This window comes from Raphanus sativus, unplaced genomic scaffold (assembly GCF_000801105.2).
Source record: "Raphanus sativus cultivar WK10039 unplaced genomic scaffold, ASM80110v3 Scaffold0223, whole genome shotgun sequence".
In the NCBI taxonomy this organism is placed as follows: domain Eukaryota; kingdom Viridiplantae; phylum Streptophyta; class Magnoliopsida; order Brassicales; family Brassicaceae; genus Raphanus; species Raphanus sativus.
The window spans coordinates 21354-40008 of NW_026615543.1; the positions used below are offsets into that span (position 1 = coordinate 21354).

The 18655-nt window shown below is 41.3% G+C and overlaps 2 protein-coding genes across 5 annotated transcripts; one reads left to right on the forward strand and one right to left on the reverse strand.

Annotated features, from left to right (window-relative positions):
- Positions 1-5052: 5052 nt before the first annotated feature.
- LOC108846494 (protein transport protein yos1-like) lies at positions 5053-5918 on the forward strand. Its single transcript, XM_056996433.1, has one exon. It carries the CDS (start codon positions 5617-5619, stop codon positions 5890-5892), a length of 276 nt encoding a protein of 91 aa, XP_056852413.1. The 5' UTR covers positions 5053-5616; the 3' UTR covers positions 5893-5918.
- Positions 5919-11463: 5545 nt separating this feature from the next.
- On the reverse strand, positions 11464-14685 carry LOC108846027 (cell division cycle 20.2, cofactor of APC complex-like). Of its 4 annotated transcripts, XR_001948591.2 has the most exons (7): positions 13210-14685; positions 12762-12878; positions 12573-12679; positions 12356-12436; positions 12150-12257; positions 11804-12073; positions 11464-11721 (listed from the first exon to the last, which is right to left on the reverse strand). XR_001948591.2 is itself a non-coding variant. In XM_018619235.2 (5 exons), the coding sequence occupies exons 1-5, from the start codon at positions 14470-14472 to the stop codon at positions 12239-12241; spliced, it is 1587 nt and encodes a 528-aa protein (XP_018474737.1). In that variant the 5' UTR covers positions 14473-14685; the 3' UTR covers positions 12149-12238. The 4 variants fall into 4 exon arrangements, 3 of the variants coding, with proteins under 3 accessions (XP_018474737.1, XP_018474738.1, XP_056852412.1); XM_018619235.2 differs by lacking the exons at positions 11464-11721; positions 11804-12073 and having other exon boundaries at positions 12149-12257; XM_018619236.2 differs by lacking the exons at positions 11464-11721; positions 11804-12073; positions 12150-12257 and having other exon boundaries at positions 12354-12436; positions 12520-12679.
- Between the last annotated feature and the right edge of the window lie 3970 nt (positions 14686-18655).

Genomic DNA, 18655 nt, shown 5'->3' on the forward strand with positions numbered 1-18655 from the left:
TCAACGGCAACTTTCCTCTTTCGAGTTTTCTTTTTTACTTATGGCTTTGTGTTTTTCTTTTCTTAATTAGGTTAAGATTTTTAATGACGGTTTAAGAGTTCTATATAAAGAACTCTTCTATGGCTTTTGTAAGACACACTTTTCAGAATTAATAAAACTAGTTTTGGCTTTTAAACCTTATAAGATTTGATTAAATTCATCTTCTAGGAAGCCTTGAATAAGATTTGATTAAATTCATCTTATTCAAGTAGCAGGTCTCTAGAGATTTCAAACCGAAATCCCTAGATTGAGCTGATATCTGTTCTTACCCGCCATCAGGTTGGTATCAGAGCAAAACCACTCCGCCGCCGTTCACGCAAATTTTTCACCCACCCACCATCATGCCCCGTACAAAGAAAGAAACACAGGCTGAGATTCAGCAACGAACCATGGAAGATATGCAGGCACAAATTGCCCAACTTACCCAAGCGATGCAAGCTTTGGTCCCACAGAAGAACACCGCACCAGATAAAGAACAAGAAGATGATGACCTTGAAGATGAAGGCAGAGATGCAAACCCATTCGCAGTCTTAGCTCGTAACGGAGCTTGCGTTCAAAACCATCAAAACCGTGGGGAACAATGGGAAAAGAGTTTCAAAACAGAAATTCCAGAGTTTAACGGAGGACCCACTGCAGAGGAGTTACTTGATTGGATCGCCACAGTCGAAGAGATTTTGGAATTTAAGCATATCCCCCTTGATCAATGTGTTCCAGTGATAGCTATGCGTTTTCGTAATAGAGCTGCAGCATGGTGGTCACAACTTAAAGCAACCAGAAACCGGTTAAACAAACAAAAGATCACAACGTGGGACAAGTTAAAGAAACACCTTAAGAAGACGTTCTTACCGTACAACTATGATCAACTCATGTTTCAGAAACTTCACCACCTTCGACAAGGTTCGCGAACAGTTGAGGAATATTCTACCGAATTCTTTTTACTGCTCAACAGAATTGAGATTCATGATTCCAAAAGTCAAGTGGTGGCTCGTTTCGTCGGGGGATTACGCCAGCAAATTCAACATACATTGAATTTCTTTAATCCTCTCACCGTTTCTGAAGCTCATCAACAAGCACTTACCGTGGAAGCTCAAAATCGATCCAATTCTTCTTGGAACTCGTTTCGCCAGCGACCAGCAACTACAGCTCCTACAACTACAACCGCGGATAACAAACTCCCTCCTGCAACCGAAGCAGCCATCGTCCCCGTAGACCAAGCACGTCCTGCTCGTACCGGTACTCTTCGTTGCTACGCTTGTGGAGAACTCGGTCACCGACTCTCAGCGTGTTCGTCACGTAACCGTCGAGGGCTATTACTCGATGCAAGAGGACTATTATTGGATGCCACTGGACGTGATGTCGAAGTCGAATATCAAGACGACATTCAGTCACCAGTGTATGATGATTCTCCGGAAGAATGAGAGCCAGACACAGGAATTTCCCTTATGCTGCGACGCTCTTGCCTTGCTCCAAAAGCCCAACCAGACTTCCCTCAACGGAACAACCTATTCCATTCTCGTTGTACAATCCAAGGAAAAGTATGCAACCTTATCATTGATTCCGGTAGCAGTGAGAACGTCATCGCCGCAGATGCTGTTAAAAAACTGGCACTTCCCGATGAAAAACACGCGGCTCCTTACAAGCTTGCGTGGTTACAAGAGACGAATGATGTCTTGATCACGCGTCGAGCTCTGGTGGCTTTCTCCATCGGAAACGCATATCACGATCAAATTTATTGTGACATTGCTCCAATGGATGCTTGTCATCTACTTCTTGGTCGCCTGTGGGAATTTGATCGTCGAGTAATACATGATGGGTTTCTAAATACATATACTTTCAAATTCAAAGATCGTAACTTCACCCTCAAACCCTCAATCCCACGAGCTCAGCCTTCAATAACCTAGCCAGCAGCAACAACGTCTACAACACCTACTCCTCTTTTGTTGCTTAATAAGAAACCTTTTGAAGCAGCATTACGTACCGAGAGCGTAGTATTTATCCTCACCATGACACCATCATCATCGCCAATCATACCTGAGATTCAGCCAGAGTTTGCAGCCATACTTAATGAATTCTCCGATGTGTTTCCAGATGACTTGCCACCAGGACTACCACCGCTAAGAAACATTCAACATCAGATTGACTTAGTCCCCAATGCTAATCTGCCTAATCGTCCGCATTACCGGATGAGTCCCTCTGAACACGAGGAGCTTCGAAAACAAGTTGAGGAACTCGTATCAAAGGGCTTTTTGCGGGAAAGCATGAGTCTGTGTGCAGTCCCAACTCTTTTAATTCCAAAAAAGGATGGTTCTTGGCGTATGTGTGTTGATAGTCGCGCTATTAACAAAATCACAGTCCGCTATCGCTTTCCCATACCTCGTCTTGATGATTTACTTGATCAAATAGGAACAGCTCGCGTCTTCTCCAAGCTCGACTTAAAAAGTGGAGACCACCAAATCCGCATCCGTCAAGGAGATGAGTGGAAGACAGCTTTCAAGACTCGTGAAGGACTTTTTGAATGGATGGTTATGCCGTTTGGTTTATCTAACGCGCCTAGTACTTTTATGCGTGTTATGAACCAAGCTCTTCGACCTTTCATAGGCAAATTTGTCGTTGTCTATTTTGACGACATTTTAATCTTCAGTAAGACTTTGGTCGAGCATCTCTCACACCTTCGGGAGGTCTTACTCGTTCTTCGCCGTGACAAGCTATTCGCGACGCGTAAGAAGTGTGATTTTGGCTCCCCACAGGTTCAATTCTTGGGCTATATCGTCTCTGCAGCAGGCCTTGCTGTTGATCCCGCCAAAGTCTCAGCGATCCAAACTTGGCCAGAACCAAGAACAATTTCTGAAGCTCGAAGCTTCCATGGCTTAGCATCTTTCTACCGCCGCTTTGTACCTCAATTCAGTGCTATTATGGCACCCTTAACAGACTGCATACGAGATAGCTCTTTTGTATGGACGCTAGAGGCAACAAAGGCCTTTCAAACTATTAAAGAAAAGTTGACATTGGCTCCAATATTAGCTCTTCCCGACTTCACTACTGTCTTTGAGCTTCACTGTGACGCCTCCAAGACAGGAATTGTCGTTGTCCTTAGTCAACATAAGCGGCCTATAGCCTATTTTAGCGAGAAAATTTCTGGTGCCAGATATCGTTACAGTACTTATGATATAGAGTTCTACGCCATCGTTCAAGCCATCAAGCATTGGCGACATTACTTATATCATAAAGAATTTGTTCTCTACACCGATCATGATGCCTTAAAGCATCTCAGCACCCAAGACAAAGTTTCCTCGCGTCATGCTTCTTGGATAGCTTATCTACAACAATTTACTTTTGTGATCATACACACTTCTGGTGTTACTAATCGTGTAGCTGATGCCTTGAGTCGACGACGTTCGTTGCTTTCCGTGCTTCATGTCTCTGTCCCTGGTTTTAGTACGTTCGCTGATTTGTACCCCACTGATCCTTACTTTGGACCTATTTGGACAGCAGTTACAGCAGGATCTCCTTCTCCTTTTATGCTACACGATGGGTTCTTGTTCAGAGACAACCGCCTGTGCATTCCAGACTGCAGCCTTCGACTGCAACTAATTTCAGAGTTACACAATGAGGGTCATATTGGTAGAGATCGCACCTTGCTCCTCGTCTCGGCCTCTTACTTTTGGCCTACCCTTCGCCGCGATGTCACGAGATTCGTGGAGAGATGTGTGACTTGCCAGACTTCTAAAGGTCAAGCTACCAACGCAGGTTTATATCTCCCTTTACCAGTTCCAACTCAGCCTTGGACCGATATTAGTATGGATTTTGTGATGGGATTGCCAAGAACTCAGAAAGGGTTTGATTCTATATTCGTTGTGGTGGATCGATTTTCTAAGATGGTTCACTTTATTCCCTGCAAACGTACAACGGACGCTGTTCAAGTGGCTACATTATTTTTTCGAGAGATATATCGCCTCCATGGTTTACCTCTCTCCATTGTCTCTGATCGAGATTCTCGTTTCCTTGGCCACTTCTGGAGATCTTTATGGAAGCTATTGGATACGAGTTTGGATATGAGTTCAGCTTACCATCCGCAGACAGATGGACAAACTGAAGTTACAAATCGTTCTTTGGGTAATTTGTTGCGTTGTTTGGTTGGTACTTCCATTAAGTCGTGGGATTCCAAACTTCCACAGGCCGAGTTTGCACACAATCGTGCCGTCAACCGCAGCACTTGTCTTACTCCTTTTCAAGTTATTTATGGAGTTGTTCCCCGTGCACCTCCAGATCTTTCTTCGTTGCCGGATCGTCGACGCCTTCATGGTGGTGCTGAAAGTTTTATGGAGGAGTTGGTGGACATTCATACACAGACTATGGCTAACTTGGAAGCTTCTGTCTCGAAGTATAAAGCAGCTGCGGATTCCCATCGTCGTCGCCTTGTATTTCATGAAGGTGATCTCGTGTGGGCTGTACTTACACGTGATCGTATGCCGGCTCATGCATACAATAAGTTGAAAGCTAAGAAGATTGGGCCTCTCAAAGTTCTTGAGCATATCAATGACAATGCATATCGTCTTCAACTTCCACCTGGTATCACAACATCCGATGTGTTCAATGTCAAGTATCTATCACGCTACTTCCCGCCGGATGTGCCTTCTGATTCGCGGTCGAATCCTTCTCACCCCGGGGGACCTGATGCAGCGGCATCCTAAAGATCAACGGCAACTTTCCTCTTTCGAGTTTTCCTTTTTACTTATGGCTTTGTGTTTTCCTTTTCTTAATTAGGTTAAGATTTTTAATGACGGTTTAAGAGTTCTATATAAAGAACTCTTATATGGCTTTTGTAAGACACACTTTTCAGAATTAATAAAACTAGCTTTGGCTTTTAAACCTTATAAGATTTGATTAAATTCATCTTCTAGGAAGCCTTGAACAAGATTTGATTAAATTCATCTTATTCAAGTAGCAGGTCTCTAGAGATTTCAAACCGAAATCCCTATATTGAGCTGATATATGTTCTTACCCGCCATCACTTCTCCTCCATGTTCATATGATTCTCTCTATCCTTCGGAGTTGTGGTGGAAAATTTCGATCTTTCTTTTGGGAATTTATATATCTTTAGGGAGATCAATCAATCAATCAATCAAAGAAGCAGTTTGCTCTATGAGAGAGAGAGAGGGAGAGAGTATTAGCATCATCATAGTCTTCTTCACGTAGAATGATGAATACACGATGTCGGCTTCTTTGATCTAGTGAGAATTAGGACCCAATCTGTTCAGAAAACCATGTCAAGTTTGTTCTTGCCTTCAATAATACGCTTATGTGATTCTGTTGTTTTGCAAGCAACAGTGGCAAAACAAACAGTTCCTTGTCCCTTTCTAGTCAAGAGATGTTCATTATTCATGTTTTAACTTTGAATCAAGATTTCTTCTTTTTTTGCTAGTTTTATGAATGACTACTATATCCATATGTTTTTTTAATCGTTCTCCAGTCCTCAGTTTCCCAAGAATGGAAGGCCGTTATTATTGACTAGTTGATGCAATACCATAAATGGATGAAGCTGTTATCTTTTTATGTTAACACTCTTTTAACTCTTGAATGATCCTTGGGCGTGTGTGTTTCACAGAGAGAGAAACCATGGGGTTCTGGACACTGATGGAAGGACTGCTGCTATTTGCAAACGCACTTGCTATCCTCAACGAAGACCGTTTTCTAGCTCCAAAAGGATGGACACTCGCGGAGCTTCACCAAACTGGCAAAAGAAACTCTCTCAAAGGCCAAATCGTTGGTCTCATCCACGCCTGTCAGTACATGAGGCTTCCTCTCATGCTCTTTAACTTAATTGTCATCATCGTTAAGCTCTTCTCCGGTTAAAAAAACCCAAGTTCTTTTTTTTTGTTGACCCTTGTCAGAACAAATGACTTTTGTTGTTGAAAGTTAAAATCAAAAACTCGCATTGCGTATACATTATTGTTCTTTTACTATAAAGACAGGGTGGAACAACATGTTCTTGAATTCAGAAGGATCGGCCGGTGGATATTCACGGATCTCATAACCGTCGCCGGATTTGACCACCGTATTAGAGTAACCGGTTTAGTTATAATTGATTTCGTTGGTTTGCCGGTTTATTTGTTTGTTACGATAACCGGGTTACTATATATGTAATCATTTCTTCTTCAACAATCAATAAGAAAATTATGAGTTTGTTACATCGTCTTCTTCTTTTCCTCTGTTGAACACTAAGATGGTATCAGAGCATTGAGGCTCAAATCCTCAATCGATCCGTTTCTTTTCTTTCTTTCTTTGACCTAGATTCATCGGTGACTCTCCCGATCGAATCCTCTTTCTCGTCTCGTTGATTTTGTGGCTATTCCACCACATATCTTCTTATCTTCGATTCGAGCTCTTAAAATGGTGGTAACTCGCCGATCTACTCGTCGTCTTGGTAGATCGACTACTGCTTCAGCTCGACGATCTTCAATTCCTGAAGATTCGTCACCGGTGGACTCCGATACTGATGAACTCTCTCCGAACAGTATCCATTCGCCGTATCACCTCACGAGTGGCGATAATCCAGGTCTTTCGATAATTTCTGAAGTACTTGATGGCACAAATTATGATAACTGGAGTATTGCGATGAATATTGCTTTGGATGCGAAAAACAAGCTAGCGTTTATCGATGGATCTGTAGCTAGACCTCTGGAATCTCATGTTCATTTCAGGATTTGGTCTCGCTGCAACTCCATGGTTAAATCCTGGCTTCTCAACACCGTTTCCAAGCAGATCTACAAAAGCATCCTCCGTTTCAATGACGCTTCAGAGATCTGGAAGGACTTGCAAACTCGCTTCCACATCACGAACCTTCCTCGTTCGTATCAGCTCTCTCAGCAGATCTGGTCCCTTCAACAAGGATCTATGGATCTTGCTACATATTATACTACTTTAAAAACTCTGTGGGATGAATTGGATGGTGCTAACTGTATTAATACTTGCCGTAATTGTGATTGTTGCAAAGCCATGAATACTAAAGCAGATCATGCTAAAGTAATCAAGTTCTTGGCTGGTTTAAACGAATCTTATGCAGTTATACGTAGTCAGATCATCATGAAGAAGAACGTTCCTGAGCTCTCTGAGATTTATAATCTTCTTGATCAAGATCACAATCAACGGAACATCATTCCAGTTCACAATGCCACAGCGTTTCAAGTCTCTGCTCCCTCTGCTTCACCTGCTCCCAAACAAGGCAGACCAGTCTGTTCTCACTGTGGCTATAATGGCCATACTGTGGACACTTGCTACAAAATACACGGTTATCCGGTGGATTTTAAACACAAAGGGAAGCAGCAGTCTGATAAGACTCAGTACAAGAAGCCGACTGCTAAACCAGTTGTTGCTCAAGTTGCTTTAGACGATAATTCCTCTGCTACTGGTTTTGGTACTCTTACTAAGGACCAGATAGAAGGCGTCATTGCTTACTTTAACTCTCAGCTCTCGCCACCTCCAGCTCAAGTGAACTGTGTTTCTACATCTGGTGGTACTATAACAGCCTTACCTGGTATGGTTTTCTCTTCTTCCACTCTCGGTTTCATTGGAATGTTGAGAATGACAGGAAATGTTCTGTGTACTGAATCTTGGGTTGTCGATAGTGGTGCTACTCACCATGTTGCCCATGATCGACACTTATTTGAGGAGTTATCTGATTCAGTGAACACATCTGTTACTCTTCCTACTGGTTTTGGAGTTAAAATCTCTGGAATAGGCAAAGTCAGACTGAGTGATTCAATGGTCTTGACTAATGTTCTGTTTATTCCTGATTTTCGCCTTAATCTTCTCAGTGTAAGCCAGACAACCAAGGATTTAGGCTATCGTATAGCTTTTGATCATGACTGTTGCATGATACAGGATCTTACCAAGGGTTTGATGATTGGGAAGGGTGATCAGATAGCTAATCTCTATGTGCTTGACGTTGCTGATATTGCGGTTTCAAGACCTCTTCAAGATCAGCTTGCTTCTGTTTCAAATGTTGTTTTCGATTCTGCTTTATGGCATCATAGACTGGGTCATCCCTCTATGTTAAAAACTGATTCTATCATTGATGTACTCGGTTTACAACATAAGAATAAAGGTGCTTATCATTGCGACATTTGTCCTCTTGCCAAACAGAAAAGACTTCCTTTTAAATCAAATAACAACATGACTGATCATCCCTTTGATCTCTTACACATTGATGTCTGGGGTCCCTTCTCTACTCCTACCATTGAAGGCTACAGATATTTTCTCACTATCGTTGATGACCACACTAGGCTCACTTGGATTTATCTTCTCAAAGCCAAGAGTGATGTCTTATCTGTATTTCCTGCCTTCATCAAAATGGTAGAAACACAATATCAGGCTGTAGTCAAAGCGGTTAGATCAGATAATGCTCCGGAGCTACGGTTTGAGGAGTTATATAAACAAAAAGGAATTGTTTCTTTCCATTCTTGTCCAGAGACACCAGAGCAGAACTCTGTAGTGGAACGTAAGCACCAACACATTTGAAATGTGGCTCGTGCTCTTATGTTTCAGTCTCAGGTGCCATTGGAGTTATGGGGAGAGTGTGTCTTGACTGCTGTCTTTCTCATCAACAGACTTCCTTCTCCATTGCTAAAAGATAAGAGTCCTCTATAGCTTCTTACATCTAAACCAGTTGACTATACTGGCCTTCGTGTCTTTGGATGTTTGACATATTCCTCCACTTCTCCGAAACAGAGGACAAAGTTTCAGCCTAGAGCTCGTTCTTGTGTTTTCCTTGGATATCCAGCAGGCTACAAAGGATATAAACTGATGGATTTGGACACAAATCAGATTTTTATCTCCAGAAACGTCATTTTTCATGAGGATATCTTTCCTTATACGAAAGGCAAAACAAGCTGTTTTCATGACATATTTTCTTCTGCTCCGGTCTCAGACAATTCTACTCTTGCTTCTGAAGGGATTAATGGAATTTCTGATACTAAAACTCCTCCTCCTGCAGTCGTGCCTGATGCTTCTGCAGATGAGTCTTCTGGTTCCAATCCTAGGCCAGAGTCGACTAAAAGAATCTCCAAGTTACCTGCTCATCTTCAAGATTATTATTGTAATGTCAATGAGCTTAACAAGGATATACCTTACCCCTTGTCTGCTTACTTGACATATGATAATCTTTCGGCAGAGTATAAAGCTTATATCTGCTCTGTTGCTCTTTATCCAGAACCTACTTCTTTCACTCAGGCTAAACGTTTTGAAGAATGGTTACATGCCATGAATGAGGAATTAATAGCTCTGGAAAAGAATGATACTTGGACTGTTTGCTCCTTACCACTAGGAAAACATGCTATCGGGTGTAAGTGGGTTTACAAGATCAAGATCAACGCTGATGGTACTCTTGAACGTTATAAGGCACGTTTGGTTGCCAAAGGCTACACGCAACAGGAAGGTATTGACTTTGCTGAGACATTCTCTCCAGTAGCTAAGATGACTACAGTTAAGACACTTGTTGCTGTTTCGGCTGCTAAAAATTGGCATCTCACTCAACTCGACGTCTCAAATGCTTTCTTAAATGGAGATCTTCATGAAGAGATATACATGAAGTTACCTCCAGGCTACACACCAAGAAAGGGGGAATCTCTACCTGAGAATGCTGTTTGTAAACTTCAGAAATCGTTATACGGCTTGAAACAGGTCTCTAGACAATGGTTCTTGAAGTTCAGTACTACTCTGTTGGGGTTAGGCTTTCAAAAGTCCAACTCTGATCACACTCTGTTTATACGCAATATCAAAGGTCACTACATTGCTGTTTTGGTATATGTAGATGACATTATTATTGCGAGCAATGTTACAGAGGATGTTGATCAGTTAAAAGAAGATCTTCAAAAGGCTTTCAAAATCAGAGACTTGGGTCCTTTGAAATACTTCTTGGGTTTGGAAATTGCTCGATCTGTTCAAGGCATTTCCATGTGTCAACGTAAGTATACATTGGGTCTTTTGGAAGAAGCTGGCTTACTGGCCTGCAAACCTTCTCTTATTCCCATGGATCCTGGTGTCAAGCTCATTCAAGACTCCCCGGAACCATTACTTGATGATCCTTGTGCTTATCGAAGACTTGTGGGCAAGATGATGTATTTGACGATTACTCGTCCTGACATTACCTTTGCGGTGAACAAATTATGTCAGTTCACTTCAGCTCCGAAGCCTTCTCATCTTCAAGCTGCCTACAAAGTACTTCACTACTTAAAGGGCACTATTGGACTGGGTCTCTTCTACTCCTCTACCTCTGATCTTGTCCTCAAAGGTTACACAGATGCTGACTGGGGTTCTTGCGCTGACACACGGCGTTCTACGTCTGGTTATTGCATGTTCCTTGGCAACACTCTGATCTCCTGGAAATCTAAGAAACAGCAGGTCGTTTCTCATTCCTCTGCAGAATCAGAGTACAGAGCTATGGAGTTCGGCTCGCGTGAAGTTATCTGGCTGTATAATCTGCTGATTGAGTTGCAGGCACCTCAAGCAGGACCGGTTCCTTATTACTGTGACTCAACTGCAGCTATACATATTGCTCATAACTCCGTGTTTCACGAACGCACAAAACACATCGAACGTGATTGTCATCAGATACGAGACCGCATTGAGGCTGGCTACATCAAGATGCTTCATGTTCGTACTCATGATCAGATAGCTGATGTCTTTACTAAACCGTTGTTCTCTCCTAGGTTCTACTCGCTTGTTGGCAAGATGGCTCTCAAGTCTCTATACTTGCCATCTTGAGGGGGAATATTAGAGTAACCGGTTTAGTTATAATTGATTTCGTTGGTTTGCCGGTTTATTTGTTTGTTACGATAACCGGGTTACTATATATGTAATCATTTCTTCTTCAACAATCAATAAGAAAAGTATGAGTTTGTTACATCGTCTTCTTCTTTTCCTCTGTTGAACACTAAGACACCGTGTGTTTGGGAGTCTCTACAGCGATTTTGCCAAAAACCATTCCCATTATGTTAAGTCTTACTAAAAGAAGTATTCAAGATAGGGTTATTATTTATCATGGTTACTACTCTTGCTTGATGACCAAGATTTAGACAGAAGCAGTTTGACACGTTTCTGTTATGTGTGGTTCACAGAATAACTTCGTCACTATTGTTTGTTGTGGAGCTTCTGCTTCCACGACGAAGGCCACGGTGATTTCAGAAAAAAGGCACGTATGTCTTGAAGATTTGGAAACCCCCAAAACGGCACGCGGTTAGCAGCTTAGATGGGTTACTGTAGACGTGGCTAGGTTAACTCTAAACCGAACCAAAACGAAAAATATCAGTGGAAATTAAACCAGATTTCATAATTATCCAAACAGCTCGGGTTTCTTTATATATCCTTAAAAACTAAACAAAACTAAAACTGAAAGGATATCCAAATTTCTAAAATACAATTGCACTATGTCTTCAACTCTACCATGTTTCTTATTTTTCTTCAGCCAAGATAAGCAAGGACATAAATTTTGTTACTCGATACAAACCGAAAAAACTATATTTGTACCAAAAGCTCAACAGAATCAAAAAGAGAGTAAGAAATTCAACATCAACATCATATCGTTCTTTATCACGTTAGATAGGCTTCACAATGCAAGAAGTCCCACAAGGTTCCAAGAAAATCTCTAAGCATTTCCGAAACACAACCCCTGCCAATGTTCTGCTCCTGCGGACCAAAATGATAACCATCACAATAAGCTTCACCTTCCAGTAGAGTTTCAAAGATACAAAAGAACACAATAGTGTACCTGTAACTTAGTGTTCATGTCTTTAAGCATCAGAACGACCTCCCTCTTGACTTCCCCTGTTCAAGTCCTTTCATTAAATCTATCAGTCTCTCTCACCCTAAGCCTTAGAGTTTGGTTCTTGTAGACTGTAGCTTTAACATAACAAGATTCAAAGACACTGTATCCATCCCCAGATGAAGATTTACCAAACGGCCACCTTAAACCACCTTTTACATTTGGATCAACTCTAGCTGAATCAAGCAGCTCTTTGATGTCACTTATCTTTTTCTCCTGCTCATCATATAAACATCACCAAAGATAAGTCCAAGAGAATTTTTTCTCATCATTATGTCAAAAATTAACTTACTGTGAGATCAGTGATTTTCCCTTTGGTAGATAGCATTAACCTCATGTCAAGATTCTTATCAATGCAAGATACATCAACAACCAAATGTCTTACAAGTTTAAGTTCAACCTGTGCCAAAAACAAAACTCAAGAGTTCATTCAAGATGTTAGAAAACGAACCAAGAAACACATGAGACATGGATCAAAATATTCTTTTTGAGACTTGCCTTGTACAAACTGAGCCCTCCATCTTCCTTAACAGTACACTTACAGCTAATGGTTTCATTGGGACGAGTATAGTGTGATACCTAAGAATAAAAGCCATGACACAACAAAACATACTTCATACGACATTCCACAGGATAGGTTTCTAAGAAAACAAAACAAGTACCTTCACAGTGTATCTTTCTTTTTCCAAGTCAATACAGAATCCATGGGTCTCACCTTTTCCGGATCCTTGATTGACCCTTTCCCTCTGATGAACACACGGCAACCTGTAGTAGCTTCAACGAGTTGCCTCTTGGACCGAGAAGTCGACCAACAAAATTGAACTGATGGAAACAGAGGAAAATCATTCAAAAATTCAGAAACTATACTGTGAAGTTCTTTGCATAAAACTACTTGGGTACTCACATTAGGATAGCTATCTACTGGGATCTCCAGACGCAGTATCCTTTTCACGGTGTATGAGCTAGGGCTTCCTGGTGTACTTTGCCAGTCCATTGTCATTCCAGGTGTTCCACTAAGTCTCTGTAAGAAACAGAGTGTTTTAGCTTAATCAACATTTTAGACACGCATGGTGAAGCATTGTGAAAGAAAGAAGCTAGAGTAGTAGCTCTTGAAGATAAATTACTTGCTGCAGGGCCAAAACAAGTGTTACCATGCGAGGGTGAACTAATGAGGGATATATGATAATTACTAAGCAGATGCAAAAATGAAATGCGAATGAATGAATGAATGTTATTAACACAGAGTAAGGAACGACTTGTATTAGAAAAACTTTACAAGAAATATATATAAAACAATCAATGAATGGCTTGTTGTTAGTCAAGAGAGAGTTTCAACGGATGCTACGACTCACGTGAGAAAATGGTTCATGGGGTGCTTTGTGATCAGGTTTTTTGGGCATTGCAAAAACATCCCAGAACCTCAAACTCTTGTCTCCTGCAGCTGAAGCTGAAGCAACGGTACAGCCATCAGGACTCTGTGCCATGTAGAGAACGGGTGAAGTATGGCCAGTGAGATGAGCAATTTTCAGTAAGGATGGGTACTTCAAAAGTGCAAGTTGGTTGCCATGTGAGCAAAGCAACTCTCTGTCTCTCTTGCTCCAGAACAAAGCACACACTTGGGATCCAGTGTTGACAGAGTTCAAGCAAGCTCCGGTGTGAGTGTTCCAGAACTTGATCGTCCCATCTACTCCACCACCAGCAGTAGCAAGTAAACTCGACTGGAAGGGGCACCAAGCAAGAGCTTTCACGGCCCCTGTATGTTCCTCAAGCCTGTGCAACCATTGGGTGGTTGATGATCTGGAAGCATCCCATACGTGTACAAGATTGTCGGTGCCACCACTAGCAAGGTGGTTTCCAGAAGCAGACCACTTGAGCCCACAAACCTCTCCAGTGTGACCTCTGTAAGTAGAGACAACATGAGACGACCGGACATCGGTGTTGACAATCTTGCCATCCATTCCTCCACTAGTGAGGATGTTGTTGTTGTTGTTCCAGGCAAGTGATCCGACTCCGACTCCAGAGTGACTCTTCAAAGATTTGATCTTGCGGTTGGAGGAAGAATCCCAAAGCTGGACTTGAGAGAAGTTGAGGCCAAGAGCAAGGAGAGAAGCATCAGGTGACCAGCTTACGCTTGTGATGGGTCCTTTGGCTTCCTCAATGGTGACGAGCTTAGAAACAGAGTTGGTAGAAGCATCCCAGAGGTAAAGAGTGTAGCCCAAGGCAATGGCCAAGACGTTGTGAGAACCCCAGTCAAGCAGGTTTAAGCAGAAGTCATCAACCATCCCAGGAGCCTCCAACGTTTTCCAAGAGGAAAGAGGAATGTGTCGTCGTTGAAGAGGAGGAGGAGGAGGAGAGTAATGATGTGTCTTCTTTGGAGGTTTGTTCCTGAAGGCGAGAATACGGGTGCGGTGGCTGAGATTCAGAGCTTCCGCCAAACCTCTCCGGTAAGCGTCTTTGGAGGCTGAAAGCAGCACCGCCGCTTCTTCTTCTTTTCCGCCGCTGTCTCCTCTTAGGGCATCGATGATGGCATGTTGAGCAAACTCCAAGTCCATGGCTGATCTATTGGGAATGAATCTGTCCCAGTTTTCCTTGCGCATCTTCATACCTGCAATCATTATCACCAAAACACACAACACAACAACACAATACGATAATAAACACAAACCCTAGCTAAAATCGATCGATACGATAATAATAAACCGATGATTAAACAGAAACCCTAAAACCCTAAAACCGATCGAACAAGACAAGGACAGAAACGATTGAGAGCGAACGATTGAGAGACTCGCAGGAGAGAGCGAACGACAGAGAAGAGAGCGAAAGATTGCGAGCAGCTATTATTTATAGGGTTGGGTTAGTAGTTTTTATTTTTTCCGGTGGTGGGTCCCAGCTGTATTTTCCAAATCCTATGTCTTTTTTTTTTTAATTGTTAAACGAGATTAATACATATAGCTAAAAATTTATGTGGAATTTTTTTTGTTTTATCTTTAAATAATATTTTCATAAACAATAAAATAACAAAATTAATTATTAAAATTAATATTTTAATATTTTAATCAAACTATTGATTTTCTAAAATTAATTTAACAAAATATTTATATAAATTAATTTTCTTTAACTAAAATTTTAATTATTTTATTTAAAGCAATAAATTTTAAAATAAAATATTTCATATTTAAATCAACAATTAATTTCAAAATACATATATATTTTATATTTGGCAAAAGGTGTGTGAGAGTAGTTTATTTTTTTTTATGTTACACTTTGTACTGTGCTAACAAACAAGAACTAACTAGTTTTTAATTCGTGGGGATTGACCAGAAGCCTCCTTTGGAGTTCTTTGCGATGATCCAAGGCAGAGTTTTGGCACGTGATTTATTTGTAGCTTATGCACAGTAGGAAAAAAACTTATTCTATCTAGTATACTTGATTACTTAAAACTACACTTCTCATAGGCTAGCAGTTGTAAACAATGCTGTTTTGTAAAGTATCTAACAATGTTATAAACAAAAATCTCCCGCTGTAGGCAGGGGCGGACCCACTTGAAACACAGTGGGATCACCTGACACCACAAAAAACATGATAACAACTAGATTTGTATATGAAAACATCAAAGAATCACTAGTAGAGTTTGTTGAGTATAGTTTCTGACATCGCATAACCTGGGTTCGACTACCACCTACGACACCTTATATAATTTTTGACCCCAGAGAAATTTATTCATGGGTCTGCCACTCTATAGGTGTCATAAACAAGAGTTTCTGAAGGTTTTCTTTTTATCTACGGGGCAGATTCATGTACGTATCATGATCTAGTTGTTTTTCCTTGAATGCTGGTTGTTTCAGGAGGTAGCTTTCCTTTTATGGAAAGAATCATGGGATATAGGAAAAAACCCAATGGCTAGCAAAGGAGCTCCGCTGCACGGTCGACGGATAAAGCTAATAGAGAAAGCCAGCAACATTTTCTCTCAGACAAAAGAACACACTTTCGAGTCTAAAGCTGCTGAGGAGCATGCAAAATTACTGAGGTAATAGATTGTAAGCCAGTAGCTCTCTCATAATCTGTTGTTTTTTATTTGATACATGTATTTTAAGATACAACATTAGCTAGAAGCTAGTACGAAGCAGGCTATCTTTGTTGATTCAAGCATCAATGATACTATACGTATGTGTATTGTCCTGCGTAATAATCGCGCTGCAGCAAAAGTGAAGTCAGAATTCAAGGTTTAGTTGTTGTTTTGTTCCTGTCTTGTGTGCGATGGATGACCGTGTGAGTACGTCATCTTCACCACATTTATCTTTTGAAATCTGAGATCAAATCTGAACAACAGTATTCATATAGAATTTTAGAGCAATTGAGAATATATCTATTTATATAAAGTTGAGTTTAGATCTCTCCTAGGGTGTCCACGTCAGATTCCAGCCTGGAAACAGGATGCTTCCTGTGCCGCCACGTCAGCAGCTCTGCGTTTCATTTAAATGAGTATTTTGTCGATTTGGACTTCGTTCACCGCATTTCATTTACTCTTCTGTGTAATCGTTTGGGCTTTTCTATGTCTTGGACTTCGTCTAAATTCATTTTTCTGAGCAGTTGGGTTGGTCTTTCGGTCAAATAGGACGTAAGTACTGTTTCAATTAAGGTTTCCCGTGTTGTTCTTCTTCTCCGCCTCTCATGTTGCTTAAGCCTTCTCAATCGATCTCTCATCTTCTTCCTCAGAGGCCGAAACGACACCAGTAACCGAAAAATCATCTTAAAATCCTCCATTAATCTCTCACACACAATCTCTATTCAATGCAATTACTGTTCCAGTTTTTCGCGGAGAATATTTTGAAACTCTTGAAACTTCGCTTTCTCCAACTCTGCTAAGGGAGTATATTTGGGTTTCTTGCAACTTTGGAAAAGGGCCTTCAATCTCTTGTCTAGGGTGTACACTCCTCCAATCTTTATAGAACGTCTCGGAATACGCTTCGTCTGGAGGTCATCTTTTTTTGTTAAGCTAATTCGAATACAGTTCCATTCTAGCTCTGTTTTTTTGGATGACCTAGTAAGATATCGACTCCGCTTCGTCATCCGAACGTCTGGTGTGCGAGATTCAGTCATCGGATCATCCTCTGGTGGTGTCTTGTAATCTTCAGAATTTGTCGGTGACGCTTTACCAGCTTGTTCCTCGGTAACATCCTGCAATGTCATGATTTAAACCAGTTCAAAATCACGGATGGAATATGCTATAAAGAACATTACAATCGCACCTCCGGCGGAATGACGTAAGATTTAGGATGAGCCCAAACGGACAGAATTCTACAAGTGTTCTCCTGGGGATCTTTATACACATTTTCACACCGTGTCCCCTTTTCCACCTCTTCTGCTAACAAATTTAGCCCTGAAATTGGAGACTCATCTTCCCCCTCGCCCTGACAACGTTCAGATATAGCTCATTCAAATACTAAGTCTCTGATGTAATTTAAATGTCAATATGTACACCTAACAACTTGGGTGTATACCTGACAAACTAGACTGAACACCTGAACCTAAACACCTAATCAATAATATGTACACCTGCCAAAATAAGCTGAACACCTAACTAACTAAGATTAATACCTCAGAAACTCACATGAAAACTTGACCAAGCAAATCTGTATACCTGACTACTTAACCTAAACACCTCATAAATTCAACCTGAATACCTGACCAAACAGATCTGTATACCTGATTACTGAAGCTGAACACCTCATAAATTAACTTAAATACCTTAACTAACCTGAATACCTGACCAATAAATCAGTATACCTGTACACCACATAAAATAACCTGAATACCTGAACTAGTAACCTGAATACCTGACCAAACGGCGTTGACACATCGACTTCTGAAATGTTTGCCGGCTTCAAGAAAGAGGGGCCTTCGCCCGCCATTGAATCTACCTACACGTTGATTTTAAAAGAAAAATAGTTTGATCGGGTTCCTTACATTGTTTATCATTAGAAGTTGTACGAGCAGATTGATTACCTTTTCCCAGAAGCGATCATTTGGCGTACGACCACCACAATGATTATCATCATGCATTCTCATCGTCTCATTGTCGCTTACCCCATCGCCGTTGTTCTTCTTGTGTTTCTTACTATAAGACCCACATATTTCAGCTTCAACATTACCATCACCACTGTACGAACGTCACTTCTTTGGAACTTCCATCCCGGCAGGGTCAGCATTACTGTTGTCTCTGTTGCCTGCTGTGGTTTGCGGAACAGTGAACGAGCCTCCCCTAACATGATGCAACCAGTCAAAAATCTCGTTCCGCAATTCACCCAACTGGGTTTTCAGTTCAACTCGAATCCACTCTTTCAGCTCTTGCTCCTTATCTGATAAGTTCCCCGGTTCAGCCTGTGTATGAATACCACGACGAGGTCGAATAGGACGCTGAGGCGCCTGAGTCGAACATCCAGCTTCATCAGAGTATTTTCCAAACCGCCTAGACGGTTTGGGACACTTTTTTGGACACCAACACCTTCACACTTTTCAGCTGGCTTCAGAGGTGTAAGGGATGAATCACCTCCTCTAAAGTCTGTTGCTTTGAACTCGTGCCCTTCCCGCATCTTACGAACTAAGTTATCTGTTCGGGGATCGATTACTTGTTTCTTCCACTTTGGATCCCCACCTTCATCTGGGATTGAATACGTAACAATAACCTCAAACAAAGAACACAAACATTCATAAGTACACCAAGTTTGAGCGTCATCACTCATGTTATGCAAATACGATAGACAATAGAATTGTACCTCAGTTTGGGTTTCCACGAGA